The sequence below is a fragment of the Amborella trichopoda genome, chromosome 1 (assembly GCF_054954075.1).
Source record: "Amborella trichopoda isolate Santa Cruz 75 chromosome 1, AtrichopodaSantaCruz75HAP2 v2.0, whole genome shotgun sequence".
In the NCBI taxonomy this organism is placed as follows: domain Eukaryota; kingdom Viridiplantae; phylum Streptophyta; class Magnoliopsida; order Amborellales; family Amborellaceae; genus Amborella; species Amborella trichopoda.
The window spans coordinates 59146222-59171800 of NC_142336.1; the positions used below are offsets into that span (position 1 = coordinate 59146222).

A 25579-nucleotide genomic window follows, 5' to 3' on the forward strand; every position below is an offset into this window, starting at 1 on the left:
GGGCGGTCGCCAGGTTCAGGTGGGCGGTCGCCAGGTTCAGGTGGGCGCCTAGGGTTTTCTACCTATTTTTGGCGCCTAGGCTTGGGCGGTGCGCCCAGGCCCCCTAGACCGCCTAGGCGCCCGCCCAAACGCTGAGCGGTCCGCGTGTTGAAACACTGACATACACCACCCCAGCACATTATATGGAAATTAAATATTTTCATAATATACAATAATAACATTTTTCTCTACATTTTGAAGGTGATTCTAATAAATGGCAAAATCTTTGAAATTTAAGTCAACAATGAGATCATTTTTTTCTACGAGGGGAAAGCTCTTGAATGAGGCACAAAAAGAGGATTCACAAAGCAAACCCAAAATCTTTGTGATGCACAAACTCATGTCACAGAAAGTGAAACAGCAGCAGATCTGAGTTTAACACCATCTTCTTCCCACTTGGATTGCAGAGCAGCCGCTCCGGCAATAATCGCCTACAACAATTGGCATTCTTTTATTTAACTTGAACACACCATAATTTCAAGTTTTAAATGATTCTAATTAGCCTCAGCTAGCCTCAGCTAGCCTCAGTACCTGAATTAGTTAAACGCTTTACATACTCTGGTGGAACCATGCTAAACAATTTTACTTTCTTTGATTCTTCTCATTACCCACTAAAATATACACGTTATATTCATCATGAGTTCATTTATAAAATAATTAAAATTTAAATGCTTTGCATACTCTGGAGACAATTTTACTTTATTTGATTCTTCTCATTATCCACTAAAATACACACGTTAGATTCATGAGTTAATTTTAAAAACAATTAAAATTGTGAATCAAGTTACATGAAACGGAATATTTAGCCAATGCTCAAGAGTTACTCAATGTTGTTGATTTGGAATCACGAGATGATGCCACAAATCATGTATTCATATTATTTATTTTATTTCATTTTTTATTTTTTTTACCTCCTTCACTATTAATCTTTCTGAAATATACTCTTGCCTCAGTTCAAAACCTTTCTGGCTTCTTTATCCTCGTATCTTTTTTCCTATTTGATGTAATTTCTCCAACTTTCATAGTGTTCGACAAATACCCATGAAAGAGAGAGAAAGTGCCAAAACTTCATGTGTCCAAATATTTCTTATGCCTAGACGCTTTATATATTTACGTAAAAGTTTGAGAAGATAATGCCTGCATAATTTGGATTTTTCTTTTTCTTATGATACTCTCTCTCTCTCTCTTTCCCTTGCCAATCCCAAACAATTGGGATAAGACTTGAATGATGATGACTTTCTCTTTTTTTTCTTCATATTTTTAGCACACCGCCATATTTGCAAAATGCATAATGTTGGAAAAGCATCAGAAGCATGACCAATACCACACAGGAGGAGACAGATAAAAAAAAAAAAAAAACAATGGCAGTAAAACTTAAACTGAAGAATAAAAAAGCTAGCACTAACCTTTCCACTGTTCACTGCAGCTACTAAAGCAACATGCTGGTCATCTATCTGGAACTCATAGAAGTAATAAGTCCTGAAAAAAAAATCCCTGAAACCTCAGATCATTGTCCGATGGGTCAAAATCACAAAAAAAAAACCAGATAATAAAAGGTATATCTTACAAATAAAGAATAAGATTTGCAATAGGACCCATTGCAACAGTAAAACATATTAGAAAGACTTTATTTTCTTATTAGGAAGAGCAAAAACCAGGTCTATCTGAAGTTCTTAGCCAGTGCTTTAAACGAGGCTCGGATCAGGACAAGTCTGAGTCACCCAGTTCAACTCCTCTGAGTCTTGTACAGATTCAGTCGAGTCTGTAGAAGAATAACAAATAAAGGCCAAAATAAAGCGGGGCTCAGACTCGGGACTAGCCAAGGTCCCCAACGAGCTGACTCAAGCGACTTTTGAGTCAGCTTGGCAAGTTTTAAACACTGATGGTGGGAATTAGCATGACACCATCTAATCGATGGATCGATGGAGTTGGGGACAGAGGGGAATCCACTGTTTGGGTCATGTCCCACAGATCAATTGAAAATGTTCGACTAAGTGTTTACCAGAATTCGGTGACTCGATCAAGTCCACTTGGCCTCCGCTGAGTAACCTGGCCTCGCCCTAGTGGCGAAGCTAGTTTGGGGGCGGTTGGGTGCCCAACTCACCCCCCACCAAAAGCCCCCCAAACAAAATAAAAAAAAAATTAATAATCTAAAAAATAGAAAAGACCACTATCTTAGAAATGATTTTTAGATGATTTGATAGTTTTTAGGATGATTTGCGATTTTTCTTTTTTTCCTCTTTTTATTTTTTTTGAAATATTCATGGTACAAATCAAAATTTTCAATAATACATATTTTATAGATTTTTTCAACTTCTTTCCTTCTAATGATTTTTATTAACTCTAAGTACTTTTCTGATTTTTTATTTTTTAGAAGTTTTTTATTTTTCTACATTTTAAAGTGGTGGGCATAACTGAGTTACTTGCCTTGGCCAAGGGCTGAGTACCTTGGCCTGGGCAATTTCCTAAACATTGGTCTCTACCATAGTCCAGGTAGAACCCATTCTACTTGATCATTCCTCTTAGGAAAATGATAACTTTTGCATAATCATAGTAGGTCCACTATCCCACACTCCCAAATGGAAGTTCACCAAAAATAAAAAATAGTGTACTCATGTTTTTTACTTTAAAGGTTATTTATAGAACATTTTGGAAAATTTCTTATACGTTGAGGAACAATATTAACAAATGAGAGAACCAAAATACTTACAATATCTTGGAAAACTAATTGGTCATATAACACTGAAGAGGGAACTATCATACACCTTAGCATGACACCTTTTCCAACTATCACTGCAACTTTACAACTAACATAAATATTCACTATTCTTCTTTATACAATACATATCAAGATGCAACTGATAAATAGTGTGAACCTAATTATAATTGGAGGAACCAAAAAAAAAAGACAGATTTCAGGATGAATGCAGTAATTCACCTGGGACCTCCTTCTTCCTTAATTTTCAAACTATGTGCAGAGTACAATGTTGCTCCCCCTGCAACAGTAAAAACCAAGGTCACCAGAAAATAAACAACAAGAGAAACTTTGGGAGATAGTATATAGGAAGCCTAACAAAAGAAAAAGAAAACTAACAACTAAAGTTTCTATAGTTCTGGATCAAAGATAATCATAAACCATAACATTGGTCATGCGTTTGGAAATAGCTTTGATAGAAATCGTATAAAAATTTCGACCTGGAACAAAGATTTTAGATGCTTCTCTCAATGAACCCAAATCGGTGATATCTTTGGCCTGTTGCAGCAAACAAATGGTCTATAAATAACATAAGAATTCAAAGGGCTTCAACTGTACCTCACATAGTGAAACTTCCTAAAGAACAATGTGGTGTACCTTAGTAAACTATTTAAAGCAAACTCGGAACCCCATAACCAGATGCACAAAAATGATAAAACAAAAAGTAAAGGAATTCTATTCCTTTTAAGTTTTAACATAGCAAAAAAATGGTCAAGAAATGCAGTTCTTCAATGTCTTCCAACCCAATAAACCATTTTCTAGATAATTCACAACAATACAGGCAACTAACCACCATTATACCTTCCTTTTCCTCTGACAATTTATACATTTTTCTACACAAGCAACTAACAACTAACAACCATTTATACCTTCTTCGTTTTTTTTTTTTTTTTTTTTTTTACTACATGGCATGTTGTATCAAATAACAGCACCAAAAAATCATATATATGCTGTTGCAGATGAATTTGACAGTTCTTGCAAAAGGTTTTGAAAGAACAAACCTCAAGGAAAGTAATCTTAAGCTGATTGGAAGGACGAGTAACCACACTAAGAACCTCTGATCTACACCAATCAACAAGAATGAAATTAAGCAGAATATTGCAATAAACACTATAGTTAAGATCTTATTTTTTGCAAGTTTCAACTTTGACGAAAGCAAAACTTTGAAGTATAAATCAAAACATCACCCATCAGGGGAAGCAAAACGCGCAGCAAACGTCTTTGGCTTTGCTCGATCTCCATAGAGTGATGAACCTGCACTGTAATCCTTACAAAAAGAGAATGTGTCAAATTTTGTTAGACTTCACAAAAAAATCAGTAATCCTTGAACAAGAAGCAACTGAGAAAAATGACCCCTTCTTTCAGAAATTATAATATGAAATCGTTGCGAGTTTAGAAAGGACTGAACCAATGAAAAACTACTACCAACAATGTACGAAGAGACCAACACAAAGGATGGCGTTTAGTACTTCAGCCTAAAAAGTAGGACGTCTAAATCAATTATCATTTCATAGTAAAATAACAAAATTTTAATGTATAGAATGAGAAATGTTTAACAATTATTACGTTGGTGTAACCAATTATATTCAAGTGGGATAAAGCTTGAATGATAATGAAGATGATGAATATAGTTGGTGCAACAGTAGACCCTATGAACTTCGCGTTAAACATCTTCGGTTCAAATTCCATGCTCTGTATAGACTTTAATTTTCCTATGTCCAGAAGTATGGATTCTGTGTCCAAGTGTCAAAAGTATCAATATGCAAAAGTAAGAGGTCCAAATGTCAAGGTAATACGCAAAAGGTGTCTGGTTACCTAAACTCAAGCATAGAAGTAACCGTGGTTCTCATTATATTCTCACATTTCCAGGATACTTTGGTCATTTTCTATCCAGCGGCAGTTGGAAGGAGGTTCGTTTTATTGGAAATATAAACAATCAACCATTTACTTTTAATACAAGGAGACGTGATCGTTAGATTTAAAATCAGTCACTCGAGGATGTGTTATTATTTAGGTAAAATATCCGAAACAAAAATTTTTTTTTTATGGTTGCATTGCACTTTTGAATTTCACATCCAACAGCAAAAAGTAATTATACAAAAACATAAATGGTCTCATAACATACAATCCCATTATCATTACTCTTTATATGATATTCAGGGTAAATTTGTCCTCTAGATGAAGATTTTCAGTTAATTAAATTTTAAAAGAAAACCGCGGGCAGTTAACTAACCGTGGTTTGGCTTAATCAGCTTTTAAGAAATCAGGGGTAGTTTCGACATGCGAGGGAGATTTCGCTAAATTCCATAAAAGAGCTTGCAGTATCGAAATCGAAAAGCACACTTTCGAAAACACCAAATTCCCGAAATTTCGCCAAACTTCCCGCCAAATTTCCAAATTTTCGCCAAACTTTCCCGCCAACTCCAATTTTTTATTTAGGAATTAAAGTATTTTTCCACAGCACAGTCAGTGTCGTAATTTTAGATTTTCGTTAAAATTGATTCTAATTTTCTCACACATAAAAAGCCTCCTTGTGCTTCCAATCTTTCAACAAAATTTCGGTGAAATTCCAAAATTTCAGTGAAATTAAAAAATTAGCTTTAAAAAGCCTACCCCAAGTCGCCCTGAAATAGCCAAACTACCCTTCTCAACTTCTAAATGACCAAATTCGACTTCCCCTTCTTCACAAATAACCCAGTACATTCTTAAATTTCAAAGCTGTCCCTCCATTCTCAGAACCAACCCCGCTTTTCACCGGAATTCTTAGAACCGCAGCACTAATTCTCAGCCTAATTTGCATGTCAATTCACATACCTCAGGCTCCATGATGTCCTGGAACTGAGGAGGAACTCGAATTGAGAACCCATCCCCAAAAAATCGATCCCATGTCCTCGTATTCGAAACTTGAAGAACTGGTTTTCTCGGAGCTTCTGACGCTGACGCCCCTTCGGTGGAGATGAAATCGACAGCCACGTTTATCAGAGACAGCGTTCCAGTACCAGTTACCAGAGCAAAGCCCCTTCTAGAAACCTTCTCTAGGGTTTTGTTCAAATCGGTTTTAGGTTTTGGAAATGAGCTATGTGCAGGTTCTCGGAAATGGGTTCTCGGGTTTATTGGCCCGCTGAATTGTGTCACAGGGTTCTGAAAAATGCACTCCAAAGCTTTTCTACAATGAAATTTAGGGTTTCCGAAGGGTTTATAGTGAAGGTCGAAGTGGGAATGGAGGATTAGGGTTTTTGGGTCCGCCATGGCTGATGAGAACGTGTAAATATGAGAAGATAAGGGGCACACATGGTGGTCTGGGCTCCAGTGATAGTTACAGAGATTAATTTAAATTATGTTCCCATAAGGACATGTTTTCGCTCTACAAAGTCCCCAATACCTTGAACATCCTGACACCTTAAAATTTCGACTGAATTTCGGGTTCGAAATCTCGGAGAAACTTTAAAAGTCTAATATTTCGGCATTCTTTCGGCAAGCACTGGCCCACCTCTTCTCTCTCTCCCAATTCACGGCCACTAAAACGTTGCAGAGTCTCTCTATCCACTAATTCAAATATATGAACACTCTTTATCCAAAACAAATCCAAAGAACAAAAATTGAAAATGGATGAAAATTTGGGAGAAAAATCAAATCAACACGGTTGATAATAGATTGAAGCTTTGTAAATGTTCTCTCTATTAAACCCAACCTGAAATTTCTTCATTGACGACTAGTTTTCCCCGATGGAAACCATTGTTTCTTCACATTCGCTCTCCTCCCTCTTCAGTCCAAAACCCCCCATTTTCAGAGCTTCCACCCCTTCTCTCCCACAAATCAGACACTTTTCTCTCTCTACAGCAAAACCCACATCCCAAAATTCAAGAAATCTCTCTCTAGCAGCTTTACAAACACACCCAACTTCTCCTCTCTCTGACAAGAAGTGGGTCAACTGCATTCAGCAGGGCCTTGCAGCCATTGCAGTCTCTCTTGCTCTCAATTTCTTTACAGTTTCTCCTGCTCAGATTGCTCAAGCTTCGGAGTTTGATGTGATCAATGGAGGTCCACCAACTGAGTCTTATGTGGTGGATGATGCAGGGGTTCTTAGCAGGGTGACTAAGTCGGACGTTAAGCGATTGTTATCAGATTTGGAGTCAAGGAAGAAGTTCCATATTGATTTCATCACGGTCCGAAAGCTCACTGTGAGTTTTTACCAATTGGTTATGGCTTCCTTGTGCTTTTCTTCTGCTCTTTTTCCTCAGAGACTAAGAATTGAGCTCACAGAATCACATTAGTTTTTAATTTTAAGTTTATATGGGGATTCTCATTAACATCTTAGTGGTTTTGACCAAATTTGTTTACAATGATATTACTAAGATTATTTTTGTCATCATTTTGAGAAAATTGTTGTATGTGATTTGGCCAACATTTCATTACATGGATTTTTTTTTTTTTTTTTTTATTACGTGGGGAATATTTCATTTGATTAGATTTGGTTTGTAAGAAGAAGACTCTTGTAACTTAGCATAGCAAAGCACAATTATTCTCAAATATCTAATTGTTTCTTCTTAATTTTATTTCCGTTAAAATCAAACTATAATATTTATTAATTCTGGTACTCCTTATGGGCAAAAATAATTAGTCCTCAGTGACTTGGGGTCCTTTTCTTTCTCTTCATAGAGAAAACATGTGGCTACTTGATTTTGGAATACTAACTTCTATAATTTGAAGTGAAGATGTCACATGGAGCATTTTTTTAGTTGTTTTCTTGTTGAGCAAATTGATATTAGTTGCCTGGTTTTGGCGCTTTCAGCCTCTATCTTTGCCCTCGATTATACCTGATGAAATTTAGATTACTGCTACAGTACTTCCAAATTTGAGTTTCTTATTTCTCTTTTTCCGTTCAAGATGAATTAATTGAACTTATAATTTTAGGGTTTAATGTTCATATAGTTGAATATTACACCAAAGTCATTGCCTATTATAGTTAGAAGAACAATCTTCTTCTTAATTTTGTGGTATCCTTTGTTAAATTACGTTTTCATAGGTCCTGTTTCTAGTTCTCTCCTTGAATTAAGAAACTCTTGAATTGGGGTCATAATTGAACTTGCATCAATTATACCAGAGTCTGTCTTGAAACAATTTAATGATGAGTTCATCCAATTGTGATGAAAATATGTTTGGCGGCTTTGGCCAATGATATGCTCTCATATTCTTGGGCATTTTGAAATGATTTTTTCTATAGTTCAATCATCTATAAAAGCCATTGTTTTTCTTGTTGTATAAAATCTCTCTCTCTCTCTCTCTCTCTCTCTCTCTCTCTCTCTCTCTCTCTCTCTCTCTCTCTCTCTCTCTCTCTCTCTCTCTCTCTCTCTCTCTCTCTCTCTCTCTCTCTCTCTCTCTCTCTCTCTCTCTCTCTCTCTCTCTCTCTCTCTCTCTCTCTCTCTCTCGACTGCAGAGCAAAGCCGACGCATTCGAGTATGCAGACCAAGTGTTGGAACGCTGGTACCCCTCGATTGAAGAAGGTAATGATAAGGGGATTGTTGTGCTTGTCACCAGTCAGAAAGAAGGTGCTGTCACAGGTGGACCTAAGTTCATTCAAGCTGTAGGAGATACAGTTCTCGATGCCACTGTATCAGAAAACCTCCCTGGTAATGTAGATGCTCATCTACCAATGCTACCGATAAAGCTATTAATTTTCCTTTCTCGACTTATTGAACTTTTAGGATGAAGTAGATTGTTGAGGTGCTAAATATGATAAAATATTTTGCTTTTGTTACACTAGGCTACTTCACAACCCTGAAATTTAGGTTTCTCATACTTCAGTTGTATATTGGTCCAGTGCCTACTAATGAAATGAAGGCATTTGTATGCATATATGATAATTTTAACATGGAAAAGGGAGTTGGCATAACAGATACGGTTGTGGTAACATGCATAAAGAAAGGAGGCATCCCAAATTGAGTCAAATGCGTCTCAAAAGGTGTGTGTTGGTGGGGTTTACTTTCAGCCCACCTTCATATGTATTATTATGTTTTGAATGTTAGGTTTTAGGATACATAATTTTTGTGGTGGCATTAGGTAGGTTAGATGTAATGGAGTTCCTTTTGGATTCAATGCAGCAAAGAGGTTTGCAGATAAATGATGATATCACAAAGAGATCATGGATACGCTCATGAAGCTATATTAGCAAAGTGTCTCAAATGATGGGTTAGTCTAGATCAAAAGGAACTTACAATAGGAGGGGACCAGAGCCATGGGAGGATAAAAGCATTTGAGTTTAGGCTCAAAATCTGCTATTAGAGGGAAGGTTGAGAATGTCATTTCGGACGGATGTAGTGATGCACATGGGTGCCAAATTCATACTCCAGTATGCAAGTAGCTCATATGGCTAACATCCATTTGTATGCCATGTGAACCATATAAAAAGATAGTTTAAATTATGGTTAAATTATGGTTGGTGCCATGTGTCACTATGTGACGACATGTGAACCATATAAAAACAATTAAAAATTGTGGAGGGCTCATTACAAGGTTGGAACCCTAGCCATTTTAGCATACCGTACTTTACCACCTCTCTGTTCCTTCTTATTTGGTATAGAAAGGGAATTTATTTTATGTAAACTGAAAAACACAATATTTTATTTATGAATCTTTTGTATGAACGTGTCTAGTTATATTGGCTTTTTGGACCGAAAGTGCTAGACACCGTAGTCACATGTAGACACCAACAATCATGTAGGTGCAAATGTAAAACTTGACTTTAAGGTGCTGACAAGGTGATCATATATGCTTTAATCCTTGTGAGCTGTTGGTGATCATCAAGGCATCTATAGTGCCCCTGAGGTTGCACCAGAACCTTGTCAATTGCTTATTTGAGAACTATGATCATTGGCTCTAGAACTGAATGATTTCCTTGTATTTGAGAAAAACTTCGAGATTCACAGGAACTTAATCAGAATAAATCATATTTTTTATTATACAATCCACCAGTATGAACATCAACAACTTCCAATTGGATGAGTTTTTCCTCGATAAGTAACTGCTTGGGCCAACAAATCCTACCAACAAGAGAGATAGTTGGAGAGGTGATAAAACCCTAAAATTGTAATTACAAGGCCATAAACCCAAAAATGATTTATTGTTTTGTGAAAGAATGATCGGGCCTATGAGAAATACATATACATTAAGTAAATGTAAATTACATTCATTTCAAATTTATTAAACGAGGGTAACAAGTAAGAAAAGGTAAGAAGTAAGAAGATTATTCTAGGAGCAATATAGGTCCTTTTGTATTTGTGACAGTGTTACATGCACACATACACAAGTTTTGGTATCTAATTTGTATCAAAGATGTGTAATATTTTTCTCAAAAAATCGATATCGCAAGACGTGTCCTTGAATTAAAATTTTAAAATAAAATAAATAATTTTCAATGTTATATTTTTCATAATTTATACACTTATGCACTGGTGGTAGAGTGGTGGAGCATTGGGTTTCACTGCAGCAGATCCCATGCCTAACCCACACGTCTCGTGTTTTAATTGTATTTCAAACCCACCTATACTGACACATGTCAACACCTGACACAAACCAAGAAAGGTCAGGATAACATTGTTTAGTGTGGGGAAAAGAGATATCTTGGATAAGTCACCATTGCATTGATTTAAGCCTCTGTAAGTGTCGCATTTCCAAAGTAGCCCAAGCATCAACACATGAAAAAGCATGTATATATTCGTGTGAATGCACATATATCATATTCAAACACCCATGCACATGCATATATAGGTGTACACAGAAAGTATACCTTAGGTACAAGGTCACAATAACCCCTAACGATCAGATGTCAAATCAGGAAGCTGGGAGTCTCCCATTGATTGTACCCAAAGTCTGAGAAAATATTTATTGTGCTTTGCATAAGGAAGTGACCAACCCCCAGCCACCCAATTTGACATCTGACTGGCGGGGATGATTATGACCTTGTATCAAAGGTAAACAATCTTATTATATACATTCCTGTAAGCATAGATTTGTACGAATACTTCTAGGCCTTTTAGTCTATATGTTTTCTCATATTGTGATTCAAATTTCATTTTATTTGCAGTCTTGGCCACTGAGGAGAAGTACAATGAAGCTGTATTTAGCACTGCAACGAGGTTGGTAGCAGCCATTGATGGCTTACCAGACCCTGGTGGCCCCAAGTTCCAGGACAACAAGAGAGAGTCCAACTTCAAGACTCGTGAAGAGACTGAAGAGAAGCGAGGCCAATTCACCGCAGTTGTTGGAGGCTTGCTTGTGATCGCATTTGTGGTTCCAATGGCTCAGTACTATGCATATGTCTCGAGAAAGTAGACACCGGAGGCTCAATATTTATCAGCGACTAAAATTGTATAATCTGTTATATGTTGTAGAGGATATGATTTATGAGAAAATTTTCTACTATTCAGTAAAGAAACTCATTTTGTAGCTACCATACATTAATCAATTAATGCATTTACTACTTGATCTTTTCTCATGCTTAATGTGTCGAATTGTGTTCAATGGTTGTTGAATGTGTTTTAATTTTCATTCATGATAAATTTATAGTACACATTTTTTTTTTTCCCAAGTAAACAAAGAGAGAGCTGTAACTAGGCTTGCAACCTTAGTGGGAGAAGAAATGGCATTTGGTCAGAGAAAGGTGGATCAGCATATTTTCCTGTGAGGATTTGGGATGAGACGTATCGGTTTGCAGCCTCAGTGTAATGAATTCCATCCCAGCTCACATACTCGGTGGCATCGTTACATGCTTGTGCTGTTACTTGGTTTCCATTCAAGTTCTTTGTTTGCCCGCATGCAATCCGGCTATCATAATTTAATGGAGGTCCACCATATCCACAGCAAGCTGTTGTCGAGTGCTCGAATCCTACACACATGCATGCGCACACACAGAGGATGTAGGACCATATCATATCTCTTGATGAATTTACCTATCATTTAGAACAATATGCACTGTAAAACCTCTCTCTTACCGTATCGGGAATAATTTGAAATGAGGCTCAATTTGATGGAGAAAACATCGACATAAGTCACATTGGCACCCGTTAATTGGCCTTGTAGTTTGCTGCAAAGGGCATGAAGCTGCAAATTGAAGAGCTTTGATGCCTTGTTATGAGAGATGACACACCCAAGCTCATCAAGCTTTGATGGTTCCTTTCCAAATGCTGCTATGTTTTGGGGCAAACAGCCCAATGGACCTGTGTTGTGTATCCAAAATTTTCTGGCTCCCGAGTCATATATTTTCTATGAAACCAACAGGATTCATACTCAGTAATGAAACATGCCAAAGAAAATTGAACCTTGCTCTATAAATAATAGAGTAGAGGATTATATTTGGAGTGGTCAAATCACTTTACAAAAATCACTGAGGTGGTCAAATCAACATCTTTATCAAGAATTGGGTGTTTTAAAATTAGTAATTTGGCCCCCACTTGTATTTTAAGCAAATTACCAAAATGCTTTTATTTGTTCAAGATTCCAAACATGAATAAGTAAAGTCCAGATATTTTTAACAAAAATAATTGAGAGGGTACTTGAGCAAATTGTTTTTTGGGTGAATGTACTTGATCATATTGGGTCTTGTTAAAGTAAACATCTTGTTGATAAATTTGTTTTCTATACTACTTTAGTAATTTTTTGACATGGTTTGACCATTATAATGATATCTTCCCTCGTAAATAAATATATTGAGGAAGATACCACTATATATATATATATATATATATATATATATATATATATATATATATATATATATATATATATATATATATATATATATATATGCGTATAACATACTTTTAAAGCTATTGGAAAGGTTTTGATTAACCAAATAAATTATCATCCCCTCCTATTATAGAGACATATACACATATCCATACATATCTAATACTTTTCTAAATTTTTTAAATATAGAAAATTTATCAAATTACTCATGAAAGATTAAAATTTAATATTTTACCCATATAGTTTGATTTAATTTCAAAATACTAATAAAATAGCAAGGTTTGCAGTTGGACTAGTTCCGAAAAGGTAAATTGTTAAATAGCTCATCTCTTAAAGGTATTCTGATAAATTTCTCTTAAAATATTGAAGTGGATATATATATATATAAAATTGTAATTTTGAGATATTAAAGTAGAGAGAGAGAGAGAGAGAGAGAGAGAGAGAGAGAGCCATGTGTCATGTAACCTTAAGGCTAGTCTCAAATTCTGATAGAATTGTTGGGATGGAAGCCAATACTTGATCCTCACTTTTAGAGTAAAATGCACCCGCGAGATCATTTTGTCCAATATCGAATGTGTAGAGAGCGTCGTCAAAATCATCTTCTCTTGGAATAATTTTGTTCGTTTTTCCTCCTGTAAAGAAAGGCAGATAGAGAGAGTCCGTAATTAATATATTTAATTTAAATAAAAATATATTTTTAGAAATAAAATAATATTTAAATAAAAATAATAATTTTTGTAGTAAAATTAATTTCTTTTTTAAAAATTTATTTATTTATTTTTGTGGCAAGTTCTATTTAAACTTGATAACAAAATGGAAAATTAGATTGTACGTTTACCTTTAGCAAGTAATTCAAGAACACGGGCCTTGAATCTTAAGAACTGGGCCACTTGAATCCGAAAAGAAAATGGGCTCACAGATTCGGCGGTTGCCCGAAGTATGGTCGACCCAGCAGCCGCAAAATTGCTCCCCTTTCGGAAACTTGGCGATCCCAACGAATCCAGATATGCGTTGAGAAATGGTAAATTCATTTCATCAGCTGCAAAATAAATAATAAATCGATATATAAATTTCATTGAATTTTCCATATGCATGTGTTACTAAGAAAACTGAAATGCATCATGTTAATTTAAATTTTAAAGCTATTCATAGCTTCTCCCCTTCACTTGGGAGATGTAAATTCATTTTATGGTTGAAGCAGGACACTGTACACTCAATTGTTCAAACCTTCCCCCCATGCTCTTCTTTCTTTATCCCAAATAAAACTAAAAACAACCCAAAAAAAAAAAAAAAGTGGAAGGATATACCCAAAAATTTATCTATGAAAAAAGAGAAGATATTGGAATTTTTTTTGCAAAAACAATATCAAATATTTTGTGGAAGAAACCTCAATGAATGTGAAACATACCAAGAAAATCAATTATGAGACGACCATCGCAGAATCGGCCCGCCGGACGAGAGAAATATGAGCGGCCATTTGGCGGGTCGAGAGGCTCGCCGACGCCTGCTACGAGATCGCCGGTGTCCGAATTCGAGTCCCCAAAATTGAAAATTGCTGGTGGATTTAGATCGACACCTTCGACCAAGTGTGAATTTTGAAAAATTATAAAAAATAGGAGAAAGTGCAATCTTGTGAGCCAGGCCATGGAAATAATGGCCTCTCAACTTTGGAAATGGAAGTTGCAGCTTAAAAAGTGCAAGTTGGTCTATAACTATCAAGGCAGTTGTTAAGTATTTTTTTGAGAGGGTATTAAATAGCAAAGTTGGTGAGAGATGAGTATCTTCCAAGGCAGGCTTGCTTTGGCACCTACCACATAAAAAAACAAGATATATCATATAAGTTTCACATGAGCATCAAATTTTTGGACATGGAAATAGGTGTGGCAAATGGTCGGGTCGGTACCCGATGGGACATGGACCCAAATAGTATACAGGTGCAATATTTAGACATGGCTTCGACCCATTGATCGTCTTGGCTTGAACATTATGGTTGTGGAAAAAAACTAGGATTTCATGTTCTAAAAATAGTGTATATTGTAACAAATTATCTAAACCGTTCATTTAACCCTAAAAATAAATGTTCATAGATTTGTAAGATCTTTACCATTTTTTTAGTTTCAAATTTCATTATCAGTGTTGGAAATTGATTTTCTAGCCATCATGGATATTTTTTTCATTGACAAAGTGCTTTCCGGGCTAGGATTTGAGGTGAGGCTTTATTTTGTTTTCATAGAGCCTAGGCCTTAAACCTCGTCTTTTAATGGAATTTGTAAACTACAAAACAAGCAGACTGGGAGTACGGGGGTATCTACCAATTCGCTTCTCTAGTTATCTACCAATTCGCTTCTCTAGTTTTCATTTCTCAGTGTCAATGTCACCCCCACACAGTGCTTTCTCTATTGGCATTCTTTCTGACATCTATATATTTTATCGCTTCCCTCTGCACCTACCATACTCCTGCTTGGTAGTTTTCATTTTGATATTCTACACACTCAAATATGAATATGAATCGCCAAATCCCAAGTATTCTTGCTTCTTCATTGTTCGAATCATTATAAGAAATGAGGTATCTATATCTATAAAAATAGAGTAAGTGGATCTAACCTCTAACTATTGAATTCGTGAGTATATTAGCCCGAACTTTCAGGTTCTCATCTCCATATATAGTATTATTTGATCCTAAACATAGAATCTCTATTCTCCCCCTTATCCAACCGTCTATTTTTTAATGGAGGGCTAAGATTGTCCCAATCACAATGACACGTCTTTACACTTTTTTATTTTTAATTTTTGTTCTATAAAATATTTTGAAACCAGATTTTGGACGTTCATTCCTCTATTAAACTCGAATTAATGAAAAATATAAAAAAATTATTTTCAATGAATTTAAATGACCAAAATACCCTTGGAATTTTTAAGGGGTATTTTGGTCATTATTTTTTATTGAAAAATTATTGTTAATATTTTTTATAAGTGCGCTCCAATGAGAAGATAGCACGCATCAAATTTCATATTCAGAAAAATTGTATTGAAAAAACTAAAAATAAAGTACTTTGAGACATCAGATCTAAGATCAAATGGTGAGCAGCTCTCTTGAGAAAAAATGGATGGCTGGATGGTAGGGAGAGGAGAGAACTTCTATGCTGTAGGGAGAACATAGAAAACTTTCCCTTTGCACATTACTCAACAAAATAGATGAGTAAAACTTTACTGGTAAATTGCTTGGTTTCACGTGCCAAATTTTATAAGGTGGTTGTTTGGAAATTCACAAAGAATCTCAATCTTTTGTCTAAATTTAAAAATAGTTCATTATACTCAAGTCCCACTTTTTCATAGTGCATATTGTATTTTAATTTTTTATATAGATCGGTGTTCAAAAGCTCGAGCAAGCCATTCCCCCATAAATTGGTAAACCTGGTGCTTCAACGGGCCTAACCGCTTCAACGAGCCTAACCGAGCAAGTCTCAACTGGTCCAAAAAGTGTTAAAAGAAATACAAAACAAAACTCATAAAATATGAAAAATACATTTACAATATGATTAAACAAAGTACATCGACATGAAGTTGAAAATTCATGAAAAAAATGGATTTTAAAAAATCAAATTGTGAATAGGGTATTATTGATTTTTTTTTAAATGGAAAAAATATAAAAACAATTATTCATGGCCAAAGAACTTTACAATTTGCCAAAATAATAAAAACTATTAAAAAAATATATTAATAACAAATCCCTCATTTTTTGGGATCTCATATAAATTTATTTGAATTTTTTTACAATACTTGGTTGGACCACCAAAACTAACTAAAACTAGATCGGAAGTGCTCGATTATGATTTGACCGGCCGGTTATGAGTTCGACATGTTGAGTTTGTGAACATTGTTGTACGTCATATTAAGCCGCAAAAGTTTGAGATAATCTACTCATTTTGTTTAGGATGCAGGCTATGTAAGGCCCATGCTTTATGAAAAATAAAGAAAAGCCTCACCTTGAGTCATCGTCCGGAAAACACGTTGGGTATTAGGAATCTTTATGAAAGCTCTAAAATCAATTTTTAACCCAATTATGAAATTTAAAGCTAAAAAAATTATCCATATCTCGCAACTTAATGAACATTTATTTTAGGGCAAAATGGATGATCCAAATAATGTGTTATAATGTGCATTTTTTTTAAAGCTTGAAATCCTCGTGTTTTTTTCCACAATCATAATGGTCACGATTGGGACGATCGATTTGAATGTGTTTTTTATGCCATAACAACTATTTTCGTTGAATTTTGAAGTGAGGCTTTGATTATTTTAATAGGACAATAGCTCTATCAAAATATTATTTATTTATTTATTTCAAATTATTATTTGAAAAGTTTATATATACATGTCACATGATAGTGAGAAGTATATAGATGCAGAGTATAACCAAATGAAAAAAGTTTATATAAGGTTGCAACCTTAAAATGTAGTATTATAGATACATCTAAAAAATCCATTGAAAAATGTTGTTTTAATGTTGGAAAACCCTCTATTTGATCATCTCGACACGAAGAAGTATGAATACTAAAAAAAAATAAAAAAAAGAAGATTTTGAGTATGAGAAATAGTGCATTTTGCAACACATTATCTAGACCATCAATTTTCAAGAGTGTCATATATTTATAGATCTACTTGATTTAACTATTTTAAAAATTTCAAATTTTTATAATTAGATATGAAAATGGATTTGAGATAATCTTAATATTTTTTTACGCAAGAAATATATGTTATGATAAAATTTGGAGGTACGCCTGGGTTGTTTAACGTTGCAACCTTATAGAACCACACCCTAACCAAATCTATATAAAAGTTTTAAATTACAGTACGCGCTAAAAAAAAGCAGGGGGGGGGGAATGTTCAGTGGGTGCCTCTAAATTTTGTGCGGAAGATCACTGGAACCAGCAAAAATAAGAGAAAAGAATAAATGGGGGATGAAATTGAAGCCTCTAGCTATAATGGGTATCGGTTAATTGCAGCTTTCCTGGCCATGGAGCCCACCGATTGGGTCATCTCCTTAGCCAGGTATTCCCCCATTTTTTCCCCCAAAGTTTACATTTACATTTCTCATCCTTCATTTCCAGTTTTTTTTTTTTTGCCTATCTAATGATATAATATTTTGATTTCATCTATTTTGTTTGCTATGATGAACTAATGATCATCTGCACTCAATAATTGCAAGTGTTTTTCAGATAATAACTGAAATATTATGGATTGGTCTATTCAAATATTGAACCTTACTGAATATGCAAGTTTATTGAGTAATTACTGGATGTGCATGAACTGGTTTATTGGAATTTTTGAATAAAATGATCATTCTTTCAAAGATTGGTTAATCTTTTGTTTTTTCTTTTTACTTTATTGTTTGATGGGGTAAATTATTGGATGGATTATAAGTTACTGGGCCTCTGAAAGAAATAATCGTAGTTCCAGATTCATCGTGTATGCTTTAATGGGTCGCCTCATTTGGAAATCTACTTGTCACTGTAGCTAGAAGTTCAAATCCGGAACACTTTTTTCTCTGTCTTTTTTATTTTGTTTTATTGTATTGGGGAATACCATAAATTCAAGTTCTAGATTCTAGAACAAGCAAGATACATATTTCATAGTGGCATCAAGGAATAGATTGGCTAGAAAGCAAAGCTTCAGACCCAATTTTAATTTTGGAGTTGAAAGCGACTGATATGTAATAGATGCCTCATAAGTTTGAATATATGTATATGAATTAATAATGTAGTTCAAATCAAAGAGAAATTATACAAGGTCAAGTGGCAACTTCTTAGAAACCATACATAGGCCAAGGGGTCATTGGCTCTGGTAAACGTGACTCCTTTGTTTTGAAAGCTTTCTAAGCTGGACTGATTTACAACATTATGATAATGTTATGCCCAACATACGTTTCAAGTATGGAGGTTTTGTGAACATGCCCATGTTGTACTTTGGATCTAAAAAATAATAGTTTAAATCGTCTGTTCTTCATTTATTCTCTGTGATGTGCATATGTATCAATGCGTTTGCATCTTCTACCATAAAGAGTCTGTAGATTACAAAAGAATTGTTTTTGACATCACATTGTAATATAATTATAGCATTTTTCTACTCAATAATTAACTCTTTCAATTTGAGGTGAATCAGTAGTGTAAACTGGGCCATGTCACACCTTTTGAATGATGTCTTTCTCAATCAATCTGCAAATCTGTATCCCCTAGTTAATGGAACAGGGAAGTATCTAATAGTCCAGGAGATTATGGAAAACCATAGCTCATTGGGATCGTCACTCTCCAATGCAATGATGGTTGGTGAACATGAGCATTTCGGACCCACCAAATGGATCATGTCCTGTTCTGATGTGTTCACCTTCTCTTCATCGGTGTCCACTTTATCATTGGATGGCGATGAATCCGATGGATTATAGATAATTAAGGATAACCTAGTCCATCGTCTTACAGTGTACTTTCCTCATTGAAATTCCTGTTAAAATTCTAAACTACATTGTATAAGATCTGAAACTCTGTCAACAACGTATTTTATTGAGGTTTATTATATTTACAATGCAAAGAGTAACTATATAGAAATTACTGCTATTTATAAGGGTTATAATATAAGAAAGCCGGTGATCTTTATGTGGATTAAGATGTTTGCTTTGTTCCCTATATTGAATTTGATTTGAAATACAGGCACCTGTGTTATGTGTTGTTTCAGAATGTTGTGTTTACATATCTATTTTAAATGTAGAGAATTTGGTGGAGGGTCCATAACACAGGAAGTTCAACGTTTCATTTCTGAACATTGTATCAATGGCCTGGTAGGTTCTTCTCTGAACTCATGCGTCCTTGTACTTCTGACGTAGTGCATAAAGACCAACGTTGTAATATTCGATGAATAAAATACACGGAAATGGATGCAGTTGTCTGGTGATATAAAAATTAAAGGAAAACAAGAACAATGCAAGTTTGTGTAAAATGGATACACTAGCTGGTCCTTAAACCTGACCAATTGACGAGGGAGGGAGGGATACTGTGCCTATGTGTATGATGCGCAATTTCTTTAGTTGTGTATATTGGATGGTAAGATAGTTGCTAGGAAGGAATTATTCAGGACAGATGGTTTGTGAGAGTTGCTTTAAGGGAATCAGTTCAGGTTATATTGTTTATAGCTTTATATATATTAAAAAAGAAGAAGATGATTTTAGAATTGATTAATGTATGGGCAACTATGGGAAAGCGTAGCTTGGTATTAAATTTTTAGTTTTAACTATAGATAGGCTGAATCTTTTAATTTTTGGCTTGTTATTGGCCTGCTTTGGCTGAAGCATGATTGGAAACCAAAAGAGTATTTGATTTCTTTGGGAGAATTATGAAGCCCATAATACAGTGATAGATTGTACGGTTGACAAACCTTTTTTCTTAAACTAATTGTGTTTATGGGTGTCCACATTAAAGATACACATTATAATCTTCTAATAGATCAGAAAATTGACAAAAGACAAAGTCCTAATTGTCAAGCTTTTTATTTTTTTTGCATTATATTTTACAACTTATTTTTTTTTAATTGTTTTAACTTTGAAAAAAGTTTATATAAGGTTGCAACCTTAAAATGTAGAATTAAAGGTGAACCTCAAAAATCCACCATAAAAGGTATTTTTGATGTTGGAAAACCCTCTAATTGATCATCTCAACGTCGAGATGTATGAATGAGAAAAAAAAAAAAGATTTCAAATCTGCGAAATAGTGTATCTTGCAACACATTATCTGGACCGTCCATTTTCGAGATTTTCATGTGTTTATAGATCTACTTGATTTGAACGATGTTTAGAGTTTAAAAATTTATAATTAGAGGTAAAAATAGATTCTCAAGCCATCCTAAGAATTTTTTATATCAAAATTACATTTATAATAAAATTTAGAGGTGCGCCTCAATTGGATTGTTTAAGGCTGCAACGCTTGGCAAACCACCCAACCTTTAACTTTTATTTGTCCTGTATAGTTAGGAATAATTTGGTACACTTCTCACATGATCAGATGCTTGTGTATAGGCATGCAACAATCCCAACAGCCATTTATACATTAAAAGCTTTTTAAAGAAGGTTATTCTTGCTGCTGAATCAAGCTCACAAGAGGTGTTGGATGGCTTGTACGAGCAGTATGTGCATTATATGACCTCCTTCAAGGTAAATGATAAGCTCTATGGATTATGTCAAATTTTAATTGCATCCTTTGTGTAATGTTTTATTTCTTCATTAGAAGTTATCTTTTATTTGATTTATTGAGCTAAGTTTGAAGTATAATATCATTTCCTTAGGAAAGTTTCAGAGGCTGGTCCATGCTTGCCTAAAGATTGCTCTCGGATCGGCATGTGCTGAACTGCCAGTGGTCTGAGCCGCTTTAGGGTGCATCGGCAATTGTATTATTTTCTTCGTGCATTTATATGGACAATTGCAGTGCAGAGATTAATTGTATTGTTTATGTTCTTGATTGCTTGGGTAGGATGACACTGTATTTAAGGGCACAGCTAGGGTTTATAAACGAATTTCATTTATATTCCCTGGTAAGAAATATTGAATCTCTTTGTTCCTTGATTTGCATTGTTTTTATATATTCCTTTCTAGGTTGGATTATGATTCCTTCAACATGTTTTATAGGCCATAGTGGGGATCTGAAATGTCCAATTCCAAAAAAAATGGTTGTGCCATTGCGGTGTTCATTAAACATGCTCGAAGGAGATACGGGGTATGTTTGTTATTACTTATCTTTGAGTTGTCAGAGACATTTTCTTTGCAAAATTGACAGTGCCAATGCATGGGGAATCAAAACTTAACTGAATTTTGCACAGATATATGTGTCTTACTGATTATTATTGCATTTAGATCTCCCCTTAAAAAAAAATTCTGCTGCTTTTATCCTTGCCCTAAATTTCTGCTTTTCATGTTTCTGTCTAAAGAAACAAATCAATGGAGAATCATTGGTTGGTGTGATTCTCAGTGGTCTAGTACTGTTGATTTTATCAATCTGATCAAAATTACTTTCACATTTGATATTTTGATATGAAGCTTGCTCTTTTGAATTAATCAAACTAACTTGCATCAGAGCTATTTGCAGTAGGTCAGGGTTCATGCATTACATCTTTATCATAATGTCTTTCTTTGATTGTTTCATATCTTAAGTGCAAGCAGTTGCTGATAACATTCTGCCACTTTGAGTTGTGGATTTCGAAAGACCACCCTTTCCATGTTTGCATCCGACTGTCAGGAGGTGTACTTTCCAAATTTACCCCTCAGCAATAAAGCCTATTTTTTAAAAAGAGATATTTCTACAAGATGTTAGTATTTAAAACACATGTTTATTTTTCTTCTATTTTTTCAAAGGACTACTTGAGTTATTCAAATGCCATTATCTTGTTTTATATATTTCTGAAAGAAAACTGCATGAGATACCATGGTTTATAACACCAATATCTCATGACTTGTAAGATATCAGTGTTTTAGGGAAGCACTAATTTGAAATTGTATTTTAGAATAAAAGCCGTTTAAAGTGGATGGGTAAAATCACAAACTTCTCTTAGTATAAATTATGGCATGGGACCAAAAGTCAGAGGGCTTGAGTGTTATATTGACCATCTCCTAAGTGTGTTTTACTAAAAACCCAAATAAAATTGCCACTTGTAGGCCTTCTGTTGTGGATCAAATTTCAATTTTATAGTTCAGTTTAAATGGTGCACGAATTCTCCAATAAAGAACTGAAATATCATATTGAGATTTGGTACCATTGCTTTTGTAGATGCTGTGTCTGGCCTTCTAGCCTTTTCTTATCAGAATGCATACTTTCGTTTCCTGAGACCTTCTTGAAGAAGTGTTGTGTGGAGGTATGGTGCTTATCTTCATGTTATGTATTTGGTAGCAAGCACCGGTATCTGGTTTTTGTTTGTGTTCCTCATGCTTTCCATGCAACAGGTCGGTGCAGGTCTTGGTTTAGTTGGTATATGCCTTGCTTCTGTCAATGCCTCCAAGGTATGTAATCAAGTATGTGCAGTTTCCAATTTATGAAATTTCAAATTCTGTTTGTTGCTCAAAACTGTCATGGTGCTTTTTATGCGACAGGTACGTATTTCTCAGAACTTTATGTTTTATTTCCTTTTTAATATTAACTGGATAAGAGGGCAGTCAATTGCCTATTGGCTTTGCTAATATGGGTATGGGGTTGGGTAGTGGTTACATATTGGAAGAGCTACCTTTGTTGTATAATGTGTTGCTTTTGCCCTTCAGTTCTTAGATAACATGTTGCCGGGATCAGATGGGAAAATAAATTCTATGAAGTGTGCCAAACCTGCTGAAAGAATTGGTTTATACTTCTATTTTTTCATGAAAATTTGGCTAAAATCAATCCAATATTGGGTCGAATCAATTTCAGAATAACTCTGAATCATCCCACTAGGCTGGCTTGTGGACCAAAATGATTCATAGCACAAGGCTATTTGATCGAATCCATTTCAAAATAACTCTGAATCATCCCACTACGCTGGCTTGTGACCAAAATCATTTATAGCTCAAGGCAATGATATATGATATGTATCCCTACCACAAACTATATGAGTACATAGTCTGAGGCATCCAGATTGGTTGCATCATTCTCTCATTTTCACTAGAAAAAGTAGAAGACAAGCTGAGTATTCTATGAGAAGACAAGGACATAATTGGTGTGTGGCAATGAGATTCAAAACCCCTTGATATAAGACTGGATTCTCCCTAATCCATGTAATTGTAAGAATGTCTGATATACAGAACTTAATATGCCATATTACAACAAAGATTCTAAGGCTGTCGGAATCCTCATCAGCTAGCCTTTGTTTGGCTCCCCTGGCTTCATGTGGTGAATTTTGCACAGGTGACACTAACGGATGGGGGTTTTTCTACTTTGGTGAACATGAAGCATAATTTGGAGCAGAACCTATCAGTAACAGAAGCTGAGACCAAGCTAGAAGAGCATCAGAATTTCAAACGGGTGAGTTTGATTGGCAACAAGTAGGCTTTTGACCAGACCATTGATGTCTATCTATGTAACTTAAAAGTCTTAAACAAAGACTTTGTGCCTTATATGATCATGACACCAATAAAAAATGGATTGTAGGAAAAACCCAGGGAAATTATTTGGAATCCCAACTTTACAAGTGACCAGCCTGTATTGTTAAAATATTTTTAAGGGGTGGGTCAGGTTTTGAGTTGGGTGTCCCTATAGTTTCCTTAGCTTTTTTAACAAGCCCCTCAAAAATTGCATTTGTTAGACCAATGTGGCTTATGGTTTTCAGGTAGAGTGCAAATACCTGTCTTGGGAGTCGGCATCAGAAAGTGAGCTTCAAAACCTTGGAGCCGACATAGTGTGAGTGGTTCTTCAGCTTTTCATTGTATTGTTTTATATTACCTAGACACACACGGGTATCTAAAACTCTGTTCTGATGCATGGCTAAGGGCATGTTTGATTTTTTGAAGTTTTTGGAAGTGGGAGTTGAATGTCCCAAAAACTCCCACTTCCAGGTTTGATATCACTGTTTGGGAGCTGCGCCTTCCACGCAGCCTTTTTCTATCATCAAATTGGAGCTGTTTCTTAAAGACCGCCCTTCTATAAAAAATGATGTAAGGGCAGTCTTCCATAATTTGTGGGAGTCCCTCCCACTTTCAAAAACGCCATGTATCAAACACACTCTGTGTCAGATGCAGCGGCCTAAAATTGAGATACAGGAAGACAATAATATGCTATATGTTAATGTATATAATAAATATTCTTATATTTATTACACTTACATGTAGTTCGCATAGTGGTGAAATGCATGAAGAGGGGACAAGGTGCCTGGGGTTCAAACCCCCACCTTGAGCTTTAATGATTTTTCATTATCCCCCATCTCTGGAAATGTCAACACAGAGGGACTCCAGGAATGGAGCGTCTACTACCCAACATAGGTAGTATAAGCATGGTGACTTAATCCTCACTCTGTTATTTTGCTCACAGTTTAGGAGCCGATGTTATTTACGACCCATTATGCGTGCCGCATCTTGTTCGGGTTCTTGCTGCCCTATTGAAACAAAAAAATTATTGGCCTCATCAGGGGAAGGCAAGTCGACATGGTGGGGCAAATGGGCATGATTTTGATGATAATGATGGTGGTGGGGATCATGAAGGTGAACATGGTTGTTGTAGAGGTAAAATGAATGGCAAATATGAGGCAAACAAGAATAACCAACAAGAAGATGATGATGAAGATGATGATGATGGTGATGGTGATAGAAATAACAATGACAGTGATGGTGAGTGTTCGGCATGGGGATTGTTGACAAAGGGAAAACCCATGGCTATGATAGCAACAGTTATTCGAAATATGGATACTTTCAATTATTTTCTTAAGCTATCGCACGAGGCACATCTTACAGTTGTAGACGTAACTGAGAATATGAAGCCATTGGAACTACTCTCATACATGTACTCATATGATAGGTCGAGTATTCGGATGTATAATCTCACTTATTCAGGCAGTTAAATTGGTCATGGGCATGCTCATATGAATGCAACTGTGCAGTTCATTGGGTCTCTGAGAGAGTGATGGCAGTATACTATTCATTTACTCACTCTAGCAAAACACATGCTAGGGATACTCAAATTTGGAGGATGTTATCTCTACAATCTATAATCCAATTACCTTAGCAGTTCTGAAATAAACTCAATATATACTAAAAAAAACTAATATCTCTTAGAGACTGGCAAATTTTTGAATGGCTAGATCTAAATTTCATAAAAGTCAAAATTCAAAAGTTTTCTTTTGAAAATAATTGACTAGTAAATTCTTATGTGGTTAAAAAAATCTTAGACTGAAAAAAATCTTAAATAGTTGTTTTGATCGAGTAATAATTGTGCGGTATGCTCCTGCATGAATATAATATATGTGCTCATTGCACAAATACCTTTTATTTGTTTTAGGGTCCGTATAATAAATTTTAATGAATGAAATTATACGGCAAATATAAAAGCATGG

At 35.2% G+C, this 25579-nt stretch overlaps 4 protein-coding genes across 10 annotated transcripts; 2 read left to right on the forward strand and 2 right to left on the reverse strand.

Annotated features, from left to right (window-relative positions):
- Nucleotides 1-183: 183 nt before the first annotated feature.
- On the reverse strand, nucleotides 184-6095 carry LOC18440623 (tagatose-6-phosphate ketose/aldose isomerase, putative (Mog1/PsbP/DUF1795-like photosystem II reaction center PsbP family protein)). 4 transcript variants are annotated; one of them, XM_088850145.1, is made up of 7 exons: nucleotides 5609-6095; nucleotides 3982-4053; nucleotides 3796-3851; nucleotides 3235-3292; nucleotides 2978-3035; nucleotides 1446-1518; nucleotides 184-470 (listed from the first exon to the last, which is right to left on the reverse strand). In XM_088850145.1, the coding sequence occupies exons 2-7, from the start codon at nucleotides 4034-4036 to the stop codon at nucleotides 378-380; spliced, it is 393 nt and encodes a 130-aa protein (XP_088706271.1). In that variant the 5' UTR covers nucleotides 4037-4053; nucleotides 5609-6095; the 3' UTR covers nucleotides 184-377. The 4 variants fall into 4 exon arrangements, with proteins under 4 accessions (XP_088706271.1, XP_011625707.1, XP_088706261.1 ...); XM_011627405.3 differs by having other exon boundaries at nucleotides 3796-3856; XM_088850135.1 differs by having other exon boundaries at nucleotides 3982-4061.
- Nucleotides 5609-11288, forward strand: TLP18.3 (thylakoid lumen 18.3 kDa protein). Its single transcript, XM_006850760.4, has 3 exons — nucleotides 5609-6975; nucleotides 8232-8424; nucleotides 10878-11288. The coding sequence occupies exons 1-3, from the start codon at nucleotides 6520-6522 to the stop codon at nucleotides 11123-11125; spliced, it is 897 nt and encodes a 298-aa protein (XP_006850823.1). The 5' UTR covers nucleotides 5609-6519; the 3' UTR covers nucleotides 11126-11288.
- Nucleotides 11289-11317: 29 nt separating this feature from the next.
- On the reverse strand, nucleotides 11318-14204 carry LOC18440621 (GDSL-like Lipase/Acylhydrolase superfamily protein). Its single transcript, XM_006850759.4, has 5 exons — nucleotides 13947-14204; nucleotides 13377-13577; nucleotides 13004-13170; nucleotides 11785-12055; nucleotides 11318-11678 (listed from the first exon to the last, which is right to left on the reverse strand). Exons 1-5 carry the CDS (start codon nucleotides 14182-14184, stop codon nucleotides 11404-11406), a joined length of 1152 nt encoding a protein of 383 aa, XP_006850822.1. The 5' UTR covers nucleotides 14185-14204; the 3' UTR covers nucleotides 11318-11403.
- Nucleotides 14205-17276: 3072 nt separating this feature from the next.
- On the forward strand, nucleotides 17277-25113 carry LOC148783959 (S-adenosyl-L-methionine-dependent methyltransferases superfamily protein). Of its 4 annotated transcripts, none has more exons than XM_088850087.1 (10): nucleotides 17282-17587; nucleotides 19298-19367; nucleotides 20598-20732; nucleotides 21049-21109; nucleotides 21204-21291; nucleotides 22339-22423; nucleotides 22512-22568; nucleotides 23443-23559; nucleotides 23864-23934; nucleotides 24562-25113. In XM_088850087.1, exons 1-10 carry the CDS (start codon nucleotides 17490-17492, stop codon nucleotides 25085-25087), a joined length of 1308 nt encoding a protein of 435 aa, XP_088706213.1. In that variant the 5' UTR covers nucleotides 17282-17489; the 3' UTR covers nucleotides 25088-25113. The 4 variants fall into 4 exon arrangements, with proteins under 4 accessions (XP_088706218.1, XP_088706213.1, XP_088706230.1 ...); XM_088850104.1 differs by having other exon boundaries at nucleotides 17283-17587; nucleotides 24659-25113; XM_088850092.1 differs by lacking the exon at nucleotides 19298-19367 and having other exon boundaries at nucleotides 17277-17587.
- The last annotated feature ends 466 nt before the right edge of the window (nucleotides 25114-25579 follow it).